This window comes from Ischnura elegans, chromosome 5 (genome assembly GCF_921293095.1).
Source record: "Ischnura elegans chromosome 5, ioIscEleg1.1, whole genome shotgun sequence".
Classification (NCBI taxonomy): Eukaryota; Metazoa; Arthropoda; class Insecta; order Odonata; family Coenagrionidae; genus Ischnura; species Ischnura elegans.
In genome coordinates this window covers 39,381,300-39,402,612 of record NC_060250.1, presented here as the reverse complement: position 1 = coordinate 39,402,612, position 21,313 = coordinate 39,381,300, and the positions used below count along the sequence as shown (strand labels likewise).

Sequence of the window (21,313 nt, the reverse complement as noted above, 5' to 3'; positions counted from 1 at the left end):
GTTGCAATATCTGAATGGATCTCCCACATAACCAGGCCTGCAAGTACATGATGGCAAGTGATTCACAACCTGGCAATCAGCATTCTGTCCACAAGTTCCTGGGCATGGATCCTGACATTTTCCATTAATACAGGCCTTGTTTGATGCACAATCCGAATTAAGAATACACTCTGGTCTACATCCTTCATAAGGATTGCCAATATACTCAGGTAGACAAGTACAAGAACTAGCACCGTTTTGCTCTCTGCACACAGCATTGGCACCGCAGGGTGATGGATTGCAGGGCATTGCCTTCTCCTCCACAATTGGTTCTGCAATTGAAAAAGTAACATAGAGATGAATTGACTCCTGAAGGAACAGCTAAACTGAAAACTGAATACACAAAAAACATGAATGAAAAAGGTAATCTACCTCGCTGAACATAACACTGAGAGAACGGGTCGCCTTGATATAGCTAAATAATTGATAAATACATGCTAATTTAGAATTTAAAATAATTTTAAGGATGATCATTGATATAATTATAAGGACTATTCCGGAAACTTAATCCAAGTTAAAACATGCTTATGGTGACATCATGCATGTCTTCTTGATATTATGTATTTATGTATGCAAGAAAAATACCTTTAAACATATTGACAACAGTAATACTAGAAGATTATACATCTCAAGAGATAGTAGGCATTAGTGATATTCATGTAGTAATGAATAGAAGGCATGTAAAACAACTATAATATACTTGTCTATTCCATACACTTACGTATTGGGCTGCATTTAACAAATGGATCCCCAGTATAGCGAGAAGGACAACTGCAAATAGGGTTGTGGTTAATAACTTCACACCTAGCTCCCACACCACATGTGCCCGGGCAAGGGTTCCTGCACTTCTGGTTGCTGCAAGCTTCACTCTGACTACAATCTGAGTTGACAACACACTCTGGACGGCAAGTAGGAGGGCTTCCCACATAGCCAGCCACACATGAGCAAACTGCCTGATTGTTGACTTCACGGCACTGACTGTTGGGCCCGCAAGGTGATGGTTGGCATGGTTGAGTTACCACTGGTTCTACGCATAAAAGTGAAATAGTTACATGAATAAATTTCATAACTAAGCCTCATATGCACATATAAAAATAATGTTGTTCCACAACAACAGATTTATCATAAATAATAATGCTCGCAGCAAAGAGTTATCCACATTTCAAAAATTAAGGAACAAGAAACCACGAGAGGAATTGCTGTGGGAATTAGGGTACCGATGATTGACATAGGATTGAATGGGATGGTAAAGGAACAAAAGAAAGAAGAGGCCTATTGTGTTTTAAAACAGAAACATTAAAAAGCTGAGTATACAGAAGTGAAGCAAAATATAAAACATACAAAAGCTATGAGTTAAAGTAATGTGGTATTTTACCTTGGTATATTCTGCAGTCAACAAAAGCATTTCCTGAATACCCAGGAGGACAGCTGCATATCGGTATGTGGTTCACAACTTCACACCTTGCATTCTGTCCACAAGTTCCTGGGCAGGGATCTGCGCACTTCTGCCTAATACAAGCTTTGTCTCTTGGACAATCAGTGCTAAGAACACATTCTGGTCTGCAGCCAAGGTATGGATCCCCACCGTATTCAGGCGCACATGTGCAAATTCCATCGCGACACTGTGCATTGGGGCCACATGGTGATGGATTGCATGGGTCTTGTGCAACATAAACTGGTTGCTGAGCTAAAAAATTGAAACCACCAGTCAGTCAAGATTAAAGCATGAAACAACAAGAGATGAAGTATAAGTAAAAAAATACAGAATGGTAAAAATAGAGATAAAGGCATGCATTTGAAGAGAACCAATAACAAATTTTGTCACCATAGAAAAGCCAAACCTTAATTTAGAGTGTTGTGTAAGGGACTATTTTGGAAGTGGCGGTTAACGGTTTGCCGTACTGGTGGAGCCATCTATCGGGAGCGTGTGGTGGCAGAGCTAAGCATCATGGCGGGTTGTGAATGGATTTGTCCCGAGGTGTGCGGGAATTGTACTTGTATCGAGTGTCATCTGAAAGAGCAAATAAACCTCCACTCCAACAGTACAACTGGTGTTGTCCTTTCGTCCCGAGATACTTCCGTGGCGACGAGGAAAATCGCGAAACGTGTGTACGAATAGAAAAATGATAGGTCACGTCGGTGAGTTTGTTGCCGGGAAGGAGGAATTTTCCTCGTGCGTTGAACGTTTGGAGCAGTTTCTGATCATCAATGATGTGAAGGAGGAAAAGAAAGTTCCTTTGTTTATTACGTTAATCGGGCCCGAGACGTATGGCGTGTTGAAGAATTTGTTGGATCCGGAGAAACCAGTGACTAAAACTTTCACGCAACTAGTGGCCACACTATCGGCTCATTTTCAGCCGAAAAAACTGGTGATCACAGAAAGGATGCGGTTCTTTAAGAGGGACCAATTGCCGCATGAGAGCCTCTCGGCATACATCGTCAAGTTGCGTAAACGGGCCTCGACCTGTGATTTCAAAACGTTTTTGGACGAGGCCCTCCGTGACCGCCTTATATGCGGCATATCCTCTGAGTACGCCCAGCGGAGGATGATCCTGGAAACTGAGTTGTCCTTTGATACCGCTTGCATCCTGGTGCAGGAATTGATGGTGGCTGAATCTCAGTCTATTGTGTTGCGCCAACCTAGTCATCCAGAGTCCATAGACGTTATCTCATCGCGCCAGGCTGCGGGTAGGAGTAGTCATCCAGAGTCCATAGGCGTTATCTCATCGCGCCAGGCTGCGGGTAGGAGTGTGGGGAGAAAGGGCTCTTCAGCTTGTTGGCGCTGCGGACGAGCCCACAGTCCTGACTCTTGCCCAGTTAAGATATGGGAGTGCTACCGATGCAGGAAGCGAGGGCATATGGCCAAGATGTGCCGTGGAACCTCGGTGCAACTGGTGAAAGAGGACCAGAGACGCCCGGGACCCGAGATGTACCAGAGCAACCATGAGATTGCCCCGGCAAGAGATCCCGAAGGTTTAAATGGTTTTGATTTCTGTTCCTATTCTGATGTGTGTACTTGTTTGCTTAAAGTAGAGGGAGTTGAAATTGAGTTTGAGGTGGATAGCGGGGCCTCTGTGTCGGTGATGGGACTTGATCAGTTTTCCACCCTTTTGCCTAAAGTTAAGCTAAAGGAGAGCTCTTTATCTCTAAGGTCAGCCTCCGGTTTTGATTTGAAAGTAAGGGGCCAAGCTCGAGTTCATGTAGAATCACCCACTCAAAAGGGCTGGCTCCCTCTCACTATCATTAATTCACAGTTGAAAATGCCACTTTTAGGGAGGCCCTGGTTGGACGTACTCTTGCCAGGATGGAGGGGCAGCCTAAAAATAAATATGGTGGAAGACAGAGTGGCTGAACTTGTGTCCCTGTACCCAACTGTATTCGATGGGAATCGGAGTTCCAAAATTAAGATCTTCAAAGCACACATAAAGATAAAACAAGGGGTTGTGCCTATTTTCAGGAAGGCTTATGATGTCCCCTTAAAGATCAGAGATAAAGTAAAATCTAAGATAGACAAGCTAGTAGATATTGGGATTTTTGAGCCCTTAAGGCATTCGGAGTGGGCGAGCCCTTTAGTCGTGGTGCCCAAGAAAAACGGCGATCTTCGTCTCTGTATTGACTACAAAAATACCGTCACACACCGTTATAGAGAGGGATCAATATCCACTTCCAAGGTTGGACGATATTCTCACAAGTTTATCGGGAGGGAAGGTGTTTGTAACCCTAGATTTGAGCCAAGCATTTATGCAACTAGAACTATCAGAGGAATCGAAGGCTCCTATGGTTGTCAACATAATTTTTGGTCTTTACAAAGTCCACAGGCTCCCATAAGGGGTTGCTAGTGCACCCAGCATTTTCCAGTCCATAATGGACTCCGTCCTGCTGGGATTGGAAGGAGTGTATTGTTACATCGATGACGTGGTCATTGCAGGGAGGACACTGTCTGAGTGCCAAGAGAGAACCTTTGTAGTGCTGGAGCAGTTGAAGCACTATGGTATCCGAGTTAATGTGGGTAAATGTCAGTTTTTTCGGCCAAGCATAGATTATTTGGGCCACGTCATTGATGAGGAAGGTATCCAACCGGCTAAGGGCAAAATGAAGGCAATAATGGATTGCCCACGCCCAGAAAATGTACAGCAACTCAAGGCATATTTGGGGATGTTTAATTTTTATAGTAAATTTGTCCCAATGTCCTCCACGGCCCTCAAACCTTTGCATAAGCTAACCGAAAAGAACGTGCAGTTTAAATGGTCCAGGGAGCAAGAGTTAGCATTTCTTGAGAGCAAGCGCTTGTTGCAGTCAAACTGTCTTCTGACACTCTATCAACCCCATTTGCCATTAATTCTTGGTAACAGATGCTTCCCCATACGGAGTGGGGGCGATACTATGTCATGAAATTGAGGGAATAGAGAAGCCTATAATGTGTGCATCAGCAACCTTAACCCCTGCAGAAAAGAATTACGCCCACGTTGAACGAGAAGCTCTGGCAGTGATCTTCGGGGTTCGGAAGTTTCACAAATTTTTGTACGGGCAAAAGTTCTCCATTGTCACAGATGCACAGGCGCTAAAGAGGATCTTGAGGCCTAAGGTGGGGATCCCTACCCTAGCAGCAGCTAGACTGCAGAGATGGGCACTCATTTTAGCAGGGTACGACTATCAGGTGCTTTATAGGAAAAGTGTGGAAAATGCAGACATGCTCTCACGGTTACCCCTGCCAAATGAAAAAACAGGGGACATGGAATGTGTTTTTCATGTGGGAGGGCCCCTGAGTAGTTTAGACACATGGAATCAGTCCGCTAAGGACCAGGTCCTACAGAAAGTTTTGCAAAACACCCAAGTAGGGTGGACTAACCACTGTGAGGAAGGGTTGCGCCCATATTTCATGCGGAAAAATGACTTATCAGTCACTGAGGGATGTCTGTGCTGGGGAAACAGAGTCATAGTACCGGCCACACTAAGGGGACAGGTCTTAGAAATGTTGCATGATCAGCATGTTGGGACAGTGCGAATGAAGCTGTTAGCCAGATCCCATGTATGGTGGCCTGAAGTCGATAAGGACATAGAGCATTTAGTTTCCAGCTGTGAAACATGTCAAGCTACCCAAGTAAATGTCTCCAAAAAGAATTATCTAATACCCTGGAAAGAATCTACACAGCCCTGGGAGCGGGTACATTTGGATTTTTAATCTTTCCAAGGGCATGGCATTTTAATCCTCGTGGACAGCTTATCAAGGTGGATTGAAGCGTGGGTTATGGAGGGTACCAACGCGCAGAATACTATCGACAAACTAAGGAGCTTCATGGCAATATTTGGGATTCCACAGGAAATAGTGACCGATAATGGGCCCCCATTCCAGTCTGGAGAGTTTGTGGCATTTTGCTCAAAAAATGGAATCAAAGTTTCTAAAAGTCCCCCTTACCATCCTACCTCAAACGGGCTCGCGGAACGGGGTGTGTGTACGGTAAAGGAAAACCTAGGGAAGCAGTACTTCGATACATTGAAGGCTCACCTGAGGGGGGATATCTCAAACCAGTCTCGTTCCACGGTAGAACATCACCTGACAAACTTTTTAATGGCATACCGGAACACACCATGTTCAGTGACAGGTGTCACCCTGGCATCCCTAGTGTTGAAGCGCCCCCCACGTACAATGTTGTCATTTCTCAATCCCACCTCTGTGCCCCAATCCCAGAACTATATGGGAGAGAACAAAGCAGGCTTTCCTAGTTTTAAATTGTCCGAGGAGGTTTTACTGCAAAATCCTAGAGGGGGTGTCACCAAATTCCTAAGAGGGAAAGTCGTAGCTGAGGTAAGCAAAGCTACCTACAGGGTCCGCCTACAAAATGGGGAGCGGCTAGTGCATGTGGACCAAATGCGAAAGTTTAGACCCCAGCAAAACTCCACCAAGCTCGAAGTAGGGACGAGTTGGGGAATTTCAGACAGTTATCAGCTACCAGCCTCATGGGGGAAGAAACGCCAACCATTATTTCCCTATGAATCATCAAATGGATCAAACCTTAATCAAAGTTTTGGCTCATCAGGGAGCGTACCCCTACAAGTCTCCCCTGATATACCCCAGGGACCAGTCATAATGCCTCGGAGAAGCAAAAGAGAAATTGTCCCCCCAAGGAGGCTTAACTTGTAAATAAATCTTACCTATTGCAAGCAATAGGCCATGCCAGTTAGTTTGTTATTATTGTTATAGTTATGAGTGAAATCCATGCTATTTTACTGGTAAATTGTTTGTAACCTTTTATAATTACTGTGCTCTGTGGCTAATTAAGAAAATAAAAATTAAATACTCAATACTATGTGGCAGGTACCAGTGGCTACTTTGAAGACATGTGAGCCACCAAATATCCTGATGCCAGCGACCCTCGAAGATGGCAGATGTGTGTGTTAACGGTGGATCATGAAATGTTCTTTTTATGTGTTGTGTTTGTGTACTGGGTGTAGGGGACTTTTTTTCTTTTTCTTTCTCTCTTTTTTTTATCGGAGTTGGGAAGGAGTGTTGTGTAAGGGACTATTTTGGAAGTGGCGGTTAACAGTTTGCCGCACTGGTGGAGCCACCTATCGGGAGCGTGCGGCGGCAGAGCTAAGCGTCATGGCGGGTTGTGAGGGTTTTGTCCCGAGGTGTGCGGGAATTGTACTTTTATCGAGTGTCATCTGAAAGAGCAAATAAACGTCCACTCCAACAGTACAACTGGTGTTGTCCTTTCATCCCGAGATACTTCATAGAGATCCAACGATATGATTGAAACCTAGAGGTCAGAAACCCGGGTTGTACTATTTAAAATAAAGTGTGGAATAGAACAAAGTACCTATTTTTATTTTATTTTAAGATGAAGCAGTTCCAGTTTCTGCATATCATGCTATCATTATGTTGATAGCATGATATGCAGAAACTAGTGATGGGTCGATTCCAAAATTTTATCGATTCCGATCCCGATTCCGATATTTCGATTCCGATTCTACCGATACCGATTCCATCGATTCTGATGCCATAGGCTCCAAGAAAAAAAGGCTTAATTCCAGGAAACAAGAAAACTACTTTAAAAAATATTACTCTGTAAAAGAGTCAGTTGACAAAAGCATCTTTCATATCATCACAATGTAATAAAAATATAATAGCTAAATTTCAAAACAGAAAATACCTGAAAAGTGGTGTCACATGATAGGTATAACTTTAAAATATTGGCACTCATAATGAAGGGTATTTGGGTAATGATACGCACTTCAATAATTAGCACAGAAGTAATTAGGACCACGTTTATTGTAGCGTGTGACGCGCGCAGATACACGTAGAGTAAGTAACTTCTTCTTCTTCTTAGAGTAAGTAACTTCCGGTCCGGTTTCCCGTTCGCACCTCTGGTGGCCAAGTTTGGAACTCCATCAACTCTACAGGGTCCAGCTGGTGGCGCCCAATGTGGCGAGCTGCAGCACTGATAGCTCCGCTACATCACCGCCGGGGAGTCCGCCGTGAACCGCCATATTGTGCACATGTTAACAAACAATCAACGCTTACTTACTCTACGTGTATCTGCGTCACACGCTACAATAAACGTGGTCCTAATTACTTCTGTGCTAATTATTGAAGTGCGTATCATTACCCAAATACCCTTCATTGGTGACCCCGACGTGATGGACCATTCCGAGTCCTGCAGACAAATGGTAAGACCTTCAAAGTCCAACTACCTAGCAGGGATTCCAACATCTCCAGTGGCGCCGACTCCATGGGGCCTGAGGGGGCCCGAGCCCCCTCAAAAATTCGTTATGGGTGCGAGGAAAAAATGTGCCAGGCTTGTGGATTTTCCCCGGAGTGTCCAGATATCGAGATTCGAGTTATCAGGGTTCTAATGTTGATCATATGACTCTTTTAAATAGCCTGAAAAACTTAAAACTCACTATATATAAAATTTCCCGGGTTAAGATCCCCGGTTTGAGCCCCCCCAATATTTTTTGTAAGTCGGCGTCCCTGAACATCTCCATCGACCGCCTCAAGCCAGCGTACGTCACCATACGTCACAACAGATGTACCTTTGGCCCATAATCCCTCCACTCTGCTGGTGCGACCGCCGCACAGTGGGCTGAAATCGAAAAAAGCTGGCCAAAAATCATATCTTCCATATTTTTATAATTAGCTCGACGAAATTTTTCCCACTATTCATATTTGGGTTATATAACATGAATATAAAGACATTTTGCCGAAAAATTGAACCTGGGAAATTTTTTAAACAAATTCACGGAGACGGAAAAAAACCGAAAAATCGACTATTTGGACCGCTTCAGTTAAGAGGGAACTTTTAATTGAAATTAATTGTTAGGAATGAAAAAGTAAGTAGTTTAACATGAAATTTAATAATTTAAATAAAAATGTTCATATAAAATACATAAATTATTTTTTAAACATTATTATTGATTTAGTCAACTAATTTTGCGTTAGCATTTTGTCTGAAAGGACACACATAAGAAATCACCTAGCAAAAAATGTATACCATAAACCAAATAAATTAAATTATTTGGTTTATGGTATATAAATCATAAAATTATTTATGAACCATAATATATTAACATTAATGTATAAAAAATAAGAAAACATTAGGGATAAATTTACCAGCCCACTACCAGTTTTCATCGGATTCCCAGCCGTCACTGTCCTCATCAGAAGTTGGCTCTTCTAATACAAGTAAGTTCTTATATCCTTTGAAACATTTCTTTTAGCATTTGTACACACATAACTATTGGATATTAGATAATCCGAAGTAAGGAGGAGCCTTCGGAAAAGATCTCCCATTTCTTCTAAGAGCAAAATTTTTCGCGTGTGGTGCGCTCCGAATCTTCTGATATCTTTGTGGAGAGATTCCAAAGCATCCTAAGAAAATTGGCCAATTGGAAGCACTGCTGCCTTGGCAAGTGATGTTCCATGAAACTGCACTTTGTGCACCGTGGGAGGCGTGTAGTATCACGGATACATATCCACAAAAGGGTTACAGTTTCTGAGCAGTACTCGCTGAAATTGGCGTAATCTATCTCAAGTCCAGATATCAGAGCTTTTAAAATAGAGGCAAACCGCGAGATGAGTTCCTCGCTAATGCCTATTTAAAAAGGAAAAAAAAAGTCCTTAACAAATCCTTTTTCCAAAACATTTTAATCGTTCATAACAAATTTTGGAATAAATAAATAAAAATCTATATGATATGAATTTTTGATGGTAAACATACCGGTAATTTATGATGTTAGCTTAGGTTCAGAAAAAAACGTCGGGCAGTGTTTCCATCATTAGTCGTGCCTTGACCATGCTTTAACAAGGAGTCTCAAGAAGAGATTCATGCATCTGTTGGGAGCGGTATATCCTTCTCTAAACAACATTGAAATTTTACTACAAACCTGACACTGGTTCTCCTTCATTCTTTCCATATCTGGATATATCCATTGAAAACGTATTTATCTATGACATTCTTCAACATTTCCTTTGTCTTCTCGTCTTTCCCCAATTTTAACTTATCTTAAAGATATTGAAGGGCCAATTCACGTTTTTACGACAGCGAATTTCCACTTTCACTAACAATAACGTCATGTATTTCTTTGCGGGTTACTTTCGTGCGCTCCATTTTATCTCGTCCGAAATATTAACAATATAAATCACTGCGTAAAGAAAGCGAAATTAGAACATATTTTCCTCAATAATACACACAGTCACAGAGATATTTTACTAGGAACACGTACCTTTTTATCGTTCTGAGATATCCTTCACTAATGGTAGTTCGGCCTCAATGCTGAAATTTCACGATATAGGGAAAGAAATCCTCGTTCTTTGCTTCCATAGCACAAGCACGCACATCCTTTCGCACTCACGAAGACAAACTGACTAATTTTCTCGGTAAAATTGTGGAAGAGAATAGTTTTCAACCAATTGGAGAGAAACATTTGTGGAAAACCCCGTGCGAAGGGATGCGATCCTCAACAGTGCAATAACCCTTTCATAGATCGAGGCAATAAAGCAATAAGCGGCATTTCTACAAAGGGACAGTTATGAAACGAGTACAGAACTTCTTTAGCGCCAGATAAGAATCATAACACTGTGGTTGGGTTTTCGGGTACAATGGGGATTAACGCGGTCCGCAGGGTAGTGCCCGCCGCCACTGCGCGAGCGGCGCTCCGCCACATGTGTGCCCTTTCCAGTGTTTGAGCTGATGGGAGTTATAAAAGGCCTAGAAGAGTACGGATAGCAGAGTATGCGAATGTATAGTGTTAAGTATTGGGCTTTCCAAGAATTAATATATAATTCTTTGTAGCCGCCCGCTTCCCGGGAGAAGAATCTGACTTGCCGGCGCAATCGTTGAGTCCATTATATGACTTATGAAGGAAATCGTAATATGCCCTTGGAAAAATTGGAACAATAAGACTAATATGGCATGCTAAATGTATACAAAGTATATAAGTGTAGACAACTGTAATTTCAAGTCACTTTTGGCGAATTATCGTCGACTACAGCTAAGTCTGAACAAAGGCTAGTATCTAACCACCGCGTCGGGCGGTTGGACATTCATGCACGTAACTTGATGGGAGAGGCGGGGAGGCAAATTGGGGCAGGATTTTTCCATTGATAACTAAAATTGACACTTTATTTTATAATGTGGTGCTAAACACTTCGTGAAGCAAAGTGAAAAACATCAAATTTTTCTCTGCATTATGTTAAAAATACATGAAAAATAGGACATTTTAATTATTTAAATAAAACTTATAAATATTATCGCTAGAATTAAAAATTTCACTACAATGGATTCTAAAAATGTTAATTTCTAATATGTAATGATTTAAATTTAGGCATTTTTAAACATAACGCAACAGTAGAAAAAAAACTTCAGTCAATTTTTTCAAAAAATGGGGAAAAAATTTTGCGATCATTTTTCATTAAATTGACAGATGTCTCCTGCTTTAAAAAAATTAGTTATAAATAAAATTATTTCAGTAATGTGGTCACTGATCATTCTATAATTTGAATATGTAATAGTTTTTTCCTAATTAAAAAGTGAAAAAAATCATTTTTGGCCAGCTTTTTTCGATTTCAGCCCACTGTGCGCCGTCTCCACCACCTCCAGCTACCGAGCCCCTATCTACTGAGCACCCAGCTGTCTTCATAGAGGTGCCACCCTCTACCACGCCCGGCGTAACTATTGATTTTCCCACACCAGTGGCACCAAACAATGAACAGCCGCTTGCCCGACCTAGGAGACACGTTCGTTTCCCTGCATATCTGCAAGATTATCAACTTAACGGCTAATATCTTTGTATTTTTATTTTTTCCCATCTCCACGTTAGGGTAAACTACTGCCAGGGGAGTGATGTGGCGGAGCTATCAGTGCTGCAGCTCGCCACTTTGGGCGCCACCAGCTGGACCCTGTAGAGTTGATGGAGTTCCAAACTTGGCCACCAGAGGTGCGAACGGGAAACCGGGCCGGAAGCACCCGGAGTCCGCCGCGGTCCGCCGTGAACCGCCATATTGTGCACATGTTAACAGACAATCAACGCTTACTTACTCTACGTGTATCTGCGTCACACGCTACAATAAACGTGGTCCTAATTACTTCTGTGCGAATTATTGAAGTGCGTATCATTACCCAAATACCCTTCAGCACTCATAATATGTCGACCATATATATGTATCCAAACTACAAGGGAGAGCCCTGAGTACAGAAATTTTCATAGCTGTAATAATGACTACATACTACACATATGAATCATGTAATATTTGGCCCTTTCAAATTCTCAAGCAGAAAAACCAATTATTCTACATGCTCAACCAGCAGGTTTTGACGTCTCCATGTTACAGTATTACTGCCCGCAGATAATTGCCTTTTGCTACACACTTGTGTGATTGGACAAGAACTTTCCTACCAAAATTGCAAGAATATGGAGACTGGAATTTTTTATTAAAAATTATATAAACGATTTTTTTGGATCTTGAATCTTCTTGGAATTCAAGTGGACGAAGCGAACGAACTATAGAACTAAACTTTAGGTTTGTAGAGCCAAAAAAATTCTTTACTTCTCACGTCATTTAATCAACCTTAAAATCTCTTGCTTTGTTAAGTTCAAGAAACAAACTAAACGCTACAAATGAATATCACATCGGACGGATGCAGTAATAAAAAAGGCTAAAAGAGCCTTGTGGTGTGAAGACTCTCCCTTCCGCGCGACTCACCTCGGCTAAGGTGGAAAGGGAAAAAGGGTATCGGTTGTTGCCTTTCACGGAAACAGTTCATTTTTCTCTCTCTTAAGCATGCTGACTTAATCTCTTCACTTTACTTCAATACCCGAGTCATATTTCTTATGCGTGGGATACTTTCGAAAAATATCCAATCCTTAGTATTTTCACTCGAGTAATGCGCTAAATGTTCTAGTCGATCTATACATAATCCTTTTCAACATCCTCAGTTTAGTGTTTTAAGTCAATGAAGACGATTCTTTTAGGCTTCTAGGCTTTAATATTGACGCTAAATTGACATGGAATTCACATGTTTTCCTAGTCAGCAAAAAACTCTCTAGGGTTTTGTACTTATTGAGGAAACTTAAAACCTGTGTCAATGAAAAGTACATGAGATTAGCCTATTTTGCTTTTTTTCATAGTATTCTTGCCTATGGTGTTCGACTCTGGGGACATGCAAATGAAACCAAAGAAATTCTAAAACTGCAAAAAAAGCAGTGAGGATTCTGAGTGGTGCTGGGCCCCGTGACCACTGCAGCCCAATTTTTAAAAACTTTCATATCCTCACCATCTACAGCCTCTTTGTGTTTCGCAGCATTATGCACATTAAAGATAACTTAGAAACCTACCCCATACGATCCACCATCCACTCTCATGACACTTGGGCTAAAAATAGCCTAAATATTAATTACAGTAGGCTGTTTAAGACCAACAACCAGTCTGACAATTTGGGAGTAAAATTATTTAATAAATTACCCAGCAAAGCCAGATCATTGAGCATCACTAGACTGAAAAATGTGCTGGAAAAGTGGCTGTGCAATTATCCACTGTACTCAATTCATGAATATTTTGAGCTGGACTTTTCTTCTCTTTTATTATAAATGTAATCTTTGTAATGTATGTGTTTCTAATGTTTTGATCCAATGTACATGTTTTGTATGTTTCGTTGTATCGAATGTTTTTATAAATGTGTTGTATACAACATCTGCGAGGGCCAATCCTCGCCGTGGATGAATAAAGATAAAGATAAAGATTATCCATGCTTTAAATGACGATTTTCAAGACTAATGTTTTTAAAAACTTGAAAAATCGGCCTCAGTTACCGAGCCTTATAGTTCCGCGGCGTGTAGCTGAGCCTTGACGCGCCATTGAAAAATCGCTCTTATTTCCTTCGTCGCACACTTTTTTTCCTAAAATTCTAATTAGTACTCTTTAGAAATCTCTACTTTATATTGTGGTTCAAATTTCCCGAGTTATATGTTTCGTAAACGAAAGGTAATGTCTACTTTATGTCAAATTTCACGTGAAAAACGGGTCTGCCATTTTGCGTCGTAAAACCAGACAGATGAGAGCCAAAATCTTCAAAAGTCATTGAAAGTATAGGCAAAGCACCAAATCAAAGGAATATAGCGTTTTTTATTCCATAAAACTCATACCAACGCAAAACCACTTGGATAAATTCAAAGATTTTTTTTAGGAAAAACGATATCTCGCGTGGCATCGAAAAATTGGTCATGTTTGGGCCTCTGTATCTCACTTAAGGTTCGTATGCATGTAAAATGGCATAAAAATCTATATCTGGTAATGATTTAAGATTTTTACGCTAAGTTTTAAGTCTCTATCCCCAAAAAGGTCATTTTGAACTTTATTCCAGCTTTTTCCGATTTCGGACCAGTGTGCGGCGGGTAGGAAGACGATCGGCCGCCGCGGCTGGCGTAAACGCGTAAAGGTATTCAGCGCCCACGTCGACAATTATAGTGTATTCGGCAAGCTGAAACTACCTGGCCAAGGCATTAGAATGACTTATCGGCTTTAAAAACTGCATTATTACCTACATGAGTTTCATGATAGCGCTTCCTGCCGGCAGATTGCTGGACCTACTAGCCTCGAAAGTTCTGTAACCTTAGCTACTCGACTCGGCATTCGTAATGCTACTCGAAACGCTCGAGTCAAGTACCAACTACTCGATCGACTTGAATTTTCGAGTACTTGCACATCCCTAGAAGATGTGTTTTGTCATTACGATTACGTGGCGCGAAAATTCAAATGACTGTTGGAAACGCGGTCGTATATTTCGTTGTTTGAAGTACTACTGGAATAGAAATCGATTTTTCACCTTGGCAAGTACTCGTTTTCGATTCCGGTTCTTGGTCGAGAATCGAGGAATCGAAGAGTCGAGGAATCGAACCGACCCATCACTAGCAGAAACCCGGGTCGTACTATTTAAAATAAAGTGCGGATTAGAACTGAGTATTTTTATTTTATTTTATGATGAAGCAGTTCCACAAAGTAATGCCGGAGACTGTGTCTTATATCAAATACTATGTAATTATCTTTAAACAATAAAAATAAAACTGGATAGAGGCATGAAATAAATTGTATGGTTTAAAAATTATTCATAAGAAACAATTTGTGCAGAAACTTACGCTCAGGTGGTTTGGGGTAACAGTTGGTGAACGGGTCGCCAGTGTACCCAACAGGGCAAGTGCACATGGGAGTGTGATTGAGGATAGTGCACTGAGCGCCCTATCCACAGGAGCCAGGGCACGGATCCCTACACTTCTCCCTCATGCAAGCCCTGTTGCTTGGGCACTCTGAATTGATTATAAACTCTGGCCTGCAGTTAGGTGGACTCCCAAAATTAAATTGAAAGCAAACAACAAACTGAATTTATTTGTATATAAAGCAAAAATTAAAAAACACAATTTTCACATAATAATACTTGGGTAAAATAAAAAACTGAACAGAAAGATCTTTTAAAAAATCTCTCCTCACTTCAAAGGCAACAGTTAATTTACTACCACTCAGTAATTCAATTTAAAAAAACAGAATAGAAAAACGGAAATACTTACGTTCAGCTGGGGTGGGGCTACAGTATCTAAATGGATCTCCAGCATACCCTGGGTGACATGTGCAAGAAGGCAAGTGATTCACAACTTGACAATGCGCATTCTGACCACACGTTCCAGGGCAGGGATCCTGGCATTTCTTTTGCACACAAGCCCTTACAGATGGACAGTCAGAGTTGATAAGACACTCGGGGCGGCATCCTTCGTATGGGTTCCCAAAATGATCTTCAATGCATGTGCATGAGCCAGCACCATTCTGTTCCCTGCATATTGCATTAGCACCACAAGGTGATGGATGACAAGGCATAGAAATTTCTTGGACAACCGGAGCTGTGAATATGAGCAATCAAAATCCATGAAATGGGGGAAATGGAATTGGGAAAAAAAGAAATTGGAACCACCAATTATATAAAAGAACAGAGATTACCAAGAAAAACTGATATTAGCATTAAAGCACACCTATAGAGCATTATATAAAAATGGCCATGTTACACCAAAAGCATCATTCCATACCAATGGCTTCACGCTTAAAAAGTAACAGCAATAAACTATCATTGTACTGTCACTAAAAAAACATCACAATTAAAGCAAATTGATGCAATTATAAATTTGGCACACAAAAGAATAAAATTCACAGATAAATAAACAAAAAAGGTCTAGCAGTAAAAAATATGGAATAAATAAATTAAAATGGCTATGATATCTCTATATACCACAAAAAATAAAATAGCCATTAAACCCAGACGGCACAGGAAGTTTTCGTACCTGAATACGAGGGTGGACCATCAAGATACAAAAATCGCGCTTAGGAAGTTACTAAAAAGGTTTTGTTTCTTTATTTCCTTTAATGACGAAAAAAGATGCAAGAGGACTGGCAAATTCATATGCATCGATAAAATTGTATCTCATCGATAAAACTGTATTCGGTCTGGGACTATTTTCTTTCGCGGGTGGTGCCATCGTGCCATATCCTCCTAGAAAGATCACATGCCTTCACAAGCCGTTGGAGATCGCATCGTTTACGTCACGTCTCACCACATTTCAGGGATTTTTGTGGTTAAGTTTGTGAAAAATAGAGTGTCTGGTAATGGTGAAGTTTCCCTTATTCTTTAATTTCATTCACTGGGCTTCAGAAACGTGTTTGTGAGATATTTTTGTTAAAAGTGACTTTCGTGTGTGTATTGTCGGGATGTAATGGAAACTCCGGGACATGGTTCAAGTTTTTAGCTTTCCAAAAGATCCTGAGTTGAAGAAGAAGTGCATTTGGGCGATAAGAAGAAAACATTTCACCCCTATGAAAAACTGTGAGGTATGTACTCTTTCTCGCTGTAATTATTTGGATGTAATTTTAAGTTAGAAGTGGCTTCGGGATGTTGATGCATCAACAACCCGAACTATTCAGTACTGAAGTACTATAGTACTATTCAGTACAAAAAATGGTGATTCAAAATATTGTAGCAGCAATTCTTTTGAAAATTCTTGCATTTTAGTTGTCTTTTTTGTATTAATTCATTCGGTAAACGTGTGGTTAAAGGAGAAACTAGGAATAAGCTGCCAGGTTTATAGGATCGAATATTGTTTCTTAGCTTGGCCTATGGTGTATTACACGTCGGCTTTCATCATTTCAAATTATCTTATGCTATAGTTTAAAACAATAAAAATATCAGGCATACAAATATTTACTATATTTACGAGCCTAGTAATTTGATTTCTCATGCAGAAATACCAAAAATTGGAAATGATTTGACCTAATAAGTTGCATGGTATTTTATTATTTATTAATTTTAGGTGTGTGAGCTTCACATCGCACCTTGTGATATCAGAAAATAATCTGTGGCCTTGGACGAGGAGAAAATTCTTGCTGAATTGAAGGTGCCCAGATTGGAGGAAGGTACCATTGCTTCACTGTTACCTGTCGCCAAGAAGACAGACATTGTGGCAGAAGTGATATATTTGTGGATTTGATTTGTGCAAGTTGATGCTGTGATAGTGGACGTTCATCGGAGAAAGTATTGAAGATAGTTTTTATATATCGACCAGTCCTCTTTTAAATAATTTTCTATTCGAAAGAGAATAAGAGTAATTGTTTCGCTAAATTAGATGTGGGATAGAAGAGAAAATTGGAAATATTATTGTGGTTGACAATAGAAAATACATAATATATGTATTGTATTTCTGTGGGTTTTTTCTTTCCTGCCTCTTTAAAATTTCTTGTGGTGGTGACTTCATGCAAAGGAAGTATAAAATCGGAGGTGTGATCTAAGAGATACCATGTTTTATTTTACAAGTGTTTATGCTGGTGATTTGGCAGGACTTTCATATTTTTAATAGGTTGATACATTTGCTGCAGTGACCTAGAGACTTTTACTCATCCCAAATAATTTTTCAAACACTTTAGCGCCTGATATGGGTAAGTTTTAGTAGCTGAGACTGAACTATACGTTAATTTTTGCTTGCATTTTGATGAATTCGATCATACTAATAGCAGATGTGTCAGCAATCCTGTTTCATCGGCAATTTTTATTTAAAAATTTTATTTCGTCAGGCTTTAGGGTAAGCTTTTTAATGCTCGTGGGCTATGTGATGTCTTATTTAGTGTCAAAATTAATAAGAATTTACTCTTATTAACAAGGTTCTCAAGGTTTCCAAGTAAGTACGAGCCACTTAAGAATGCTGGATGCTGGGGATGCGTGAATCAGCCTTGAGAATCTCATTTTTCGCAGTTATTTAAGTGGCCGAATAAGTTTTGTAAGTTCTCGATAGGTAAATAATACTGTATCATGAATTCTAAATACCATGATATAGTATTATTTCCCTGTTGAGAACTTACAATTCATAATGATTCGTATTAATGTCCTCGCTACGGTCGGTAGCTTTCGATACATTTTTCGATCGTGCGAGTTACGATATATCTAATTTTCGACCTAATCGATTGAGATTAGCCTCAGTGCTGTGTTCCTGCGCGCTTCGTATCCTATCGTACGTGCTTCATAGCGGACATTCACATGCTTCGTACGCGCTTCGTCGACAGGCCGCGAATGGAAATTATCCATTGACGAAAAGCGACGGAGCGGCATAGTATCCCCGTAGTCAATGGGTACTATGTACATACGAATTAGATACGGAGGGTTCTGTGCCGTCTGGGAAATATATACATAAGGAACTTAAAACTTATAACACCTGAGGAAAGAAATAATTAAAGGATAACAGCAACACAATTTTTTCGAAGAAAATGGTATCACAATAACTTAATAATTGAAGAGTTATTTCGATGAAAAAGACTGAATAACTACCATAAGCATTGAAAAATGAGGCATACAGAGTCAAAGATCTGATACAGATCTCTGTCACAGACAACACTAAACTCAATACCATAAATCTGTTCAATATCACAAGCTAATAAGAGCCTCGTTGAATTAAAGTCGAATAATTCAACAAGCTTCTTATTCTTAACATAATATTAATATGTCTTAAAGATAAGCATCTTAAACTACCCATTGTACACACTTTAATGCCTGGAAAAAAATTCTGGGAGCAGAATCCAATGAATCACAACATTAAATCATGGTTAGGTTGATACCTGAGCCAGAGCAGAAAATACAGAATGACGTTGATACAAAAAATTGACACATAAATGATATTCATTCTTTGTTGATAAAAAATAAGGAAAATTGACATGTATGAGATATCAGCCCCTAACGTGCATACAAAAGAAAGGAATCCAAAAGAATGCATACGGAAAATATACAATGAACATGGAAAACATGCAAGGAGCATGCAAACAGCAAAATCTGAGATACTAAAACATACAGAGAATTAGGCATTCCAAAAATTTAAGCTTTAACAGCACAGGAAAAAGTAATGCTCACCACCATTTCATCCAAACAAGGAAAAAAAGTAAAAAAATTTAAAACAAAAATTCATGGATAAAAAATAATACTGTTAAGGCTGAAAAATAACCAAAAATGGTGAGAAAAATAAACGGTTATGACATAAAAAAATCTACATTAGCAATATTGAAAAAAATTGTAGAAGAATATTGCTCGAAAATTATGCAAATGAATCATTTAACACACTAATCATTAATAGAAAATTTGGATATATCCCCCTCCATTCAGCACTCGCCTCAACCACTCTGACGCTTTCCTCTTCTCCGAAATCAGACAAAAAGGTCCTCGCTCGCGCAAGGATCGTATTACGAAGACCTTAGCTTCGAAAAAAATATCGAGTTTCGAGAACAATGAAAACGTGTTTCACGCCCTCCCCCCCTTTTCTCACCCACTGACCCCCCTCTGAGGCTTTCCTCTTCTTCGAAATAAAAAAAAGGTCACAGCTCGCGCAGGGATCATATTACGAAGACCTTAGCTTCGCAAAAAATACCAAGTTACACGAGAACAATAGAAACTTGTTTCGGGCTCTCCCTATTCTCCCCCACTGACCTTTTTTTCCTACCAGCTTCGAATTTCCCCATTTCCTTGGAGATCAACCGCTGCATGAGTCATCTATTAGCACAAAAGGTGTCCAACAATGACTTTCGTCAGTTGATACTACACCTTTATTGAATTGAAATATTAGTAATGTTCGCGTAATTTCAAAAAGAATAAGACCAAACACGACGTATTTCTGAGTTTATTTAAGCATTTTACGCAAAGAAATAAATGCCAAAATACGACGGAGACTTAGCATTCTGGCGAAACTCGATATCCTCGCAACTGAGCTTCTCGGAAGTTGATGCGGTATTTTTTTCCGAAAACATATATCAAGTTACAATTTATGAGTGGTGCTATAAATATTTATTGTTACAGTCCCAGACGAAGGGAAATTTTCTCAGGATATTTGGTTTCTCCCTGATAGCAATTCCAATTCATCTTCTTATCTCGTGAGAACTCCCAAAGATGGACTGAAAATAATTGAAGAAAATCCGGTGGAGAAGAGCTTGCATTTTGCAAAATGTCTCAGATTGTCAGCTAGCACTTGGCAGCAGTAGTGGGGGTAAAGCGATGTTGGTTGAATTAATTATATGCCCAATTGTTTCCATAAAATTAAAATATTCCATTAATCAGCTAAATTCCTCTTCGTATCCTTTAAAGGAAATCAAAATTACTCCCAAAAATCTTGTGTTGCCTTCTGCATATGCAACCGAGTCAAACATTCCAGCATTCATCGTTTAGTATTCGAGGTATTCGAATATTCGAGCAATGATTTAATATTCGAATTCGAGAAATCCGCCATTCGACCCATCTCTAGTAATTGACGCTATATATTGGGACTATAGGAACAGCAAAATCCAGAAATCAGAGATACTCACGAGGTATGTTGTAACAGCTCTTGAATGGGTCACCAGTTTGTCCAGGTCTACAGCTGCATATTGGGCTGTGGTTTATCACATCACACCTGGCACCAATGCCGCATGCTCCTTGGCATGGGTCGATGCATTCCCGATTGACACATGCCTTGGAAATGGGACACTCAGAGCTCACAATACATTCAGGCCTGCATGATGGAGGAGAGCCAAAATAGCCAGTGATGCACGAGCAGACAGCATGACCGTTGACTTCACGACACTGGCTGTTTGGACCACAAGGTGATGGACTGCAGGGATTTTGACGTTCCGTTGGGATATCTAAAATAGAAAGTGGCAATGATATTATGACTTTTGGCAAAACTGAATTAACACCTAAAATAAAATTTACCACAAAAACTGTTACCTCAACTCTAACAAAAGCCATAAAAACTTATACAAACTTAACTCTAATAATAAATTGATGGATATGCTAATAATTCTAAAGAATGGAGTATCTTTAGCAAGGGTACAACAGCAGTTTTACCATTTGCCCACAAAGAAACAGCGTAAAAAGATCGATAACAAGCCATAGGTTCGCTCAATTTAGAGTATAATGAAATATTCTAATGGTTATATGCATAAGCATATATAAAATTGAACACGAATTCCAAATTTCATTTTTCTCTGTAAACATTTGCAACATTTTATTCCAGCCAAGTCTGCCAGAAGTTAGTCATTGCTCATTTCTTCCTGGGATGCACGATGAATACAAATGTCTATTGTACCAGAAACATTTTTTGGAAAACGAGGCATGGTAAGATCATTTTCATTCATAAACGTAAGAATACAAAGGCGGATCTAGGGGGGGGGGGGCACGGGGGCACGTGCCCCCCCCAGACCCTTAAAAATATGATGAAACTACATAGCTTCAGCTGC

The 21,313-nt window shown here is 40.0% G+C and overlaps 1 protein-coding gene across 1 annotated transcript in view; it reads right to left on the bottom strand.

Annotated features, from left to right (window-relative positions):
- Positions 1-226: 226 nt before the first annotated feature.
- LOC124159674 (adhesive plaque matrix protein 2-like) overlaps positions 227-21,313 on the bottom strand; it is a 36,868-nt gene continuing 15,781 nt past the window's right edge. Inside the window, exons 6-10 of the mRNA XM_046535582.1 lie at positions 20,402-20,716; positions 15,097-15,423; positions 1,415-1,726; positions 761-1,066; positions 227-372 (exon numbers count right to left, since the gene is read on the bottom strand). Of these exons, the coding sequence (XP_046391538.1) occupies positions 227-372; positions 761-1,066; positions 1,415-1,726; positions 15,097-15,423; positions 20,402-20,716 (1,406 nt within the window). The remainder of the gene's footprint in view (positions 373-760; positions 1,067-1,414; positions 1,727-15,096; positions 15,424-20,401; positions 20,717-21,313) is intronic.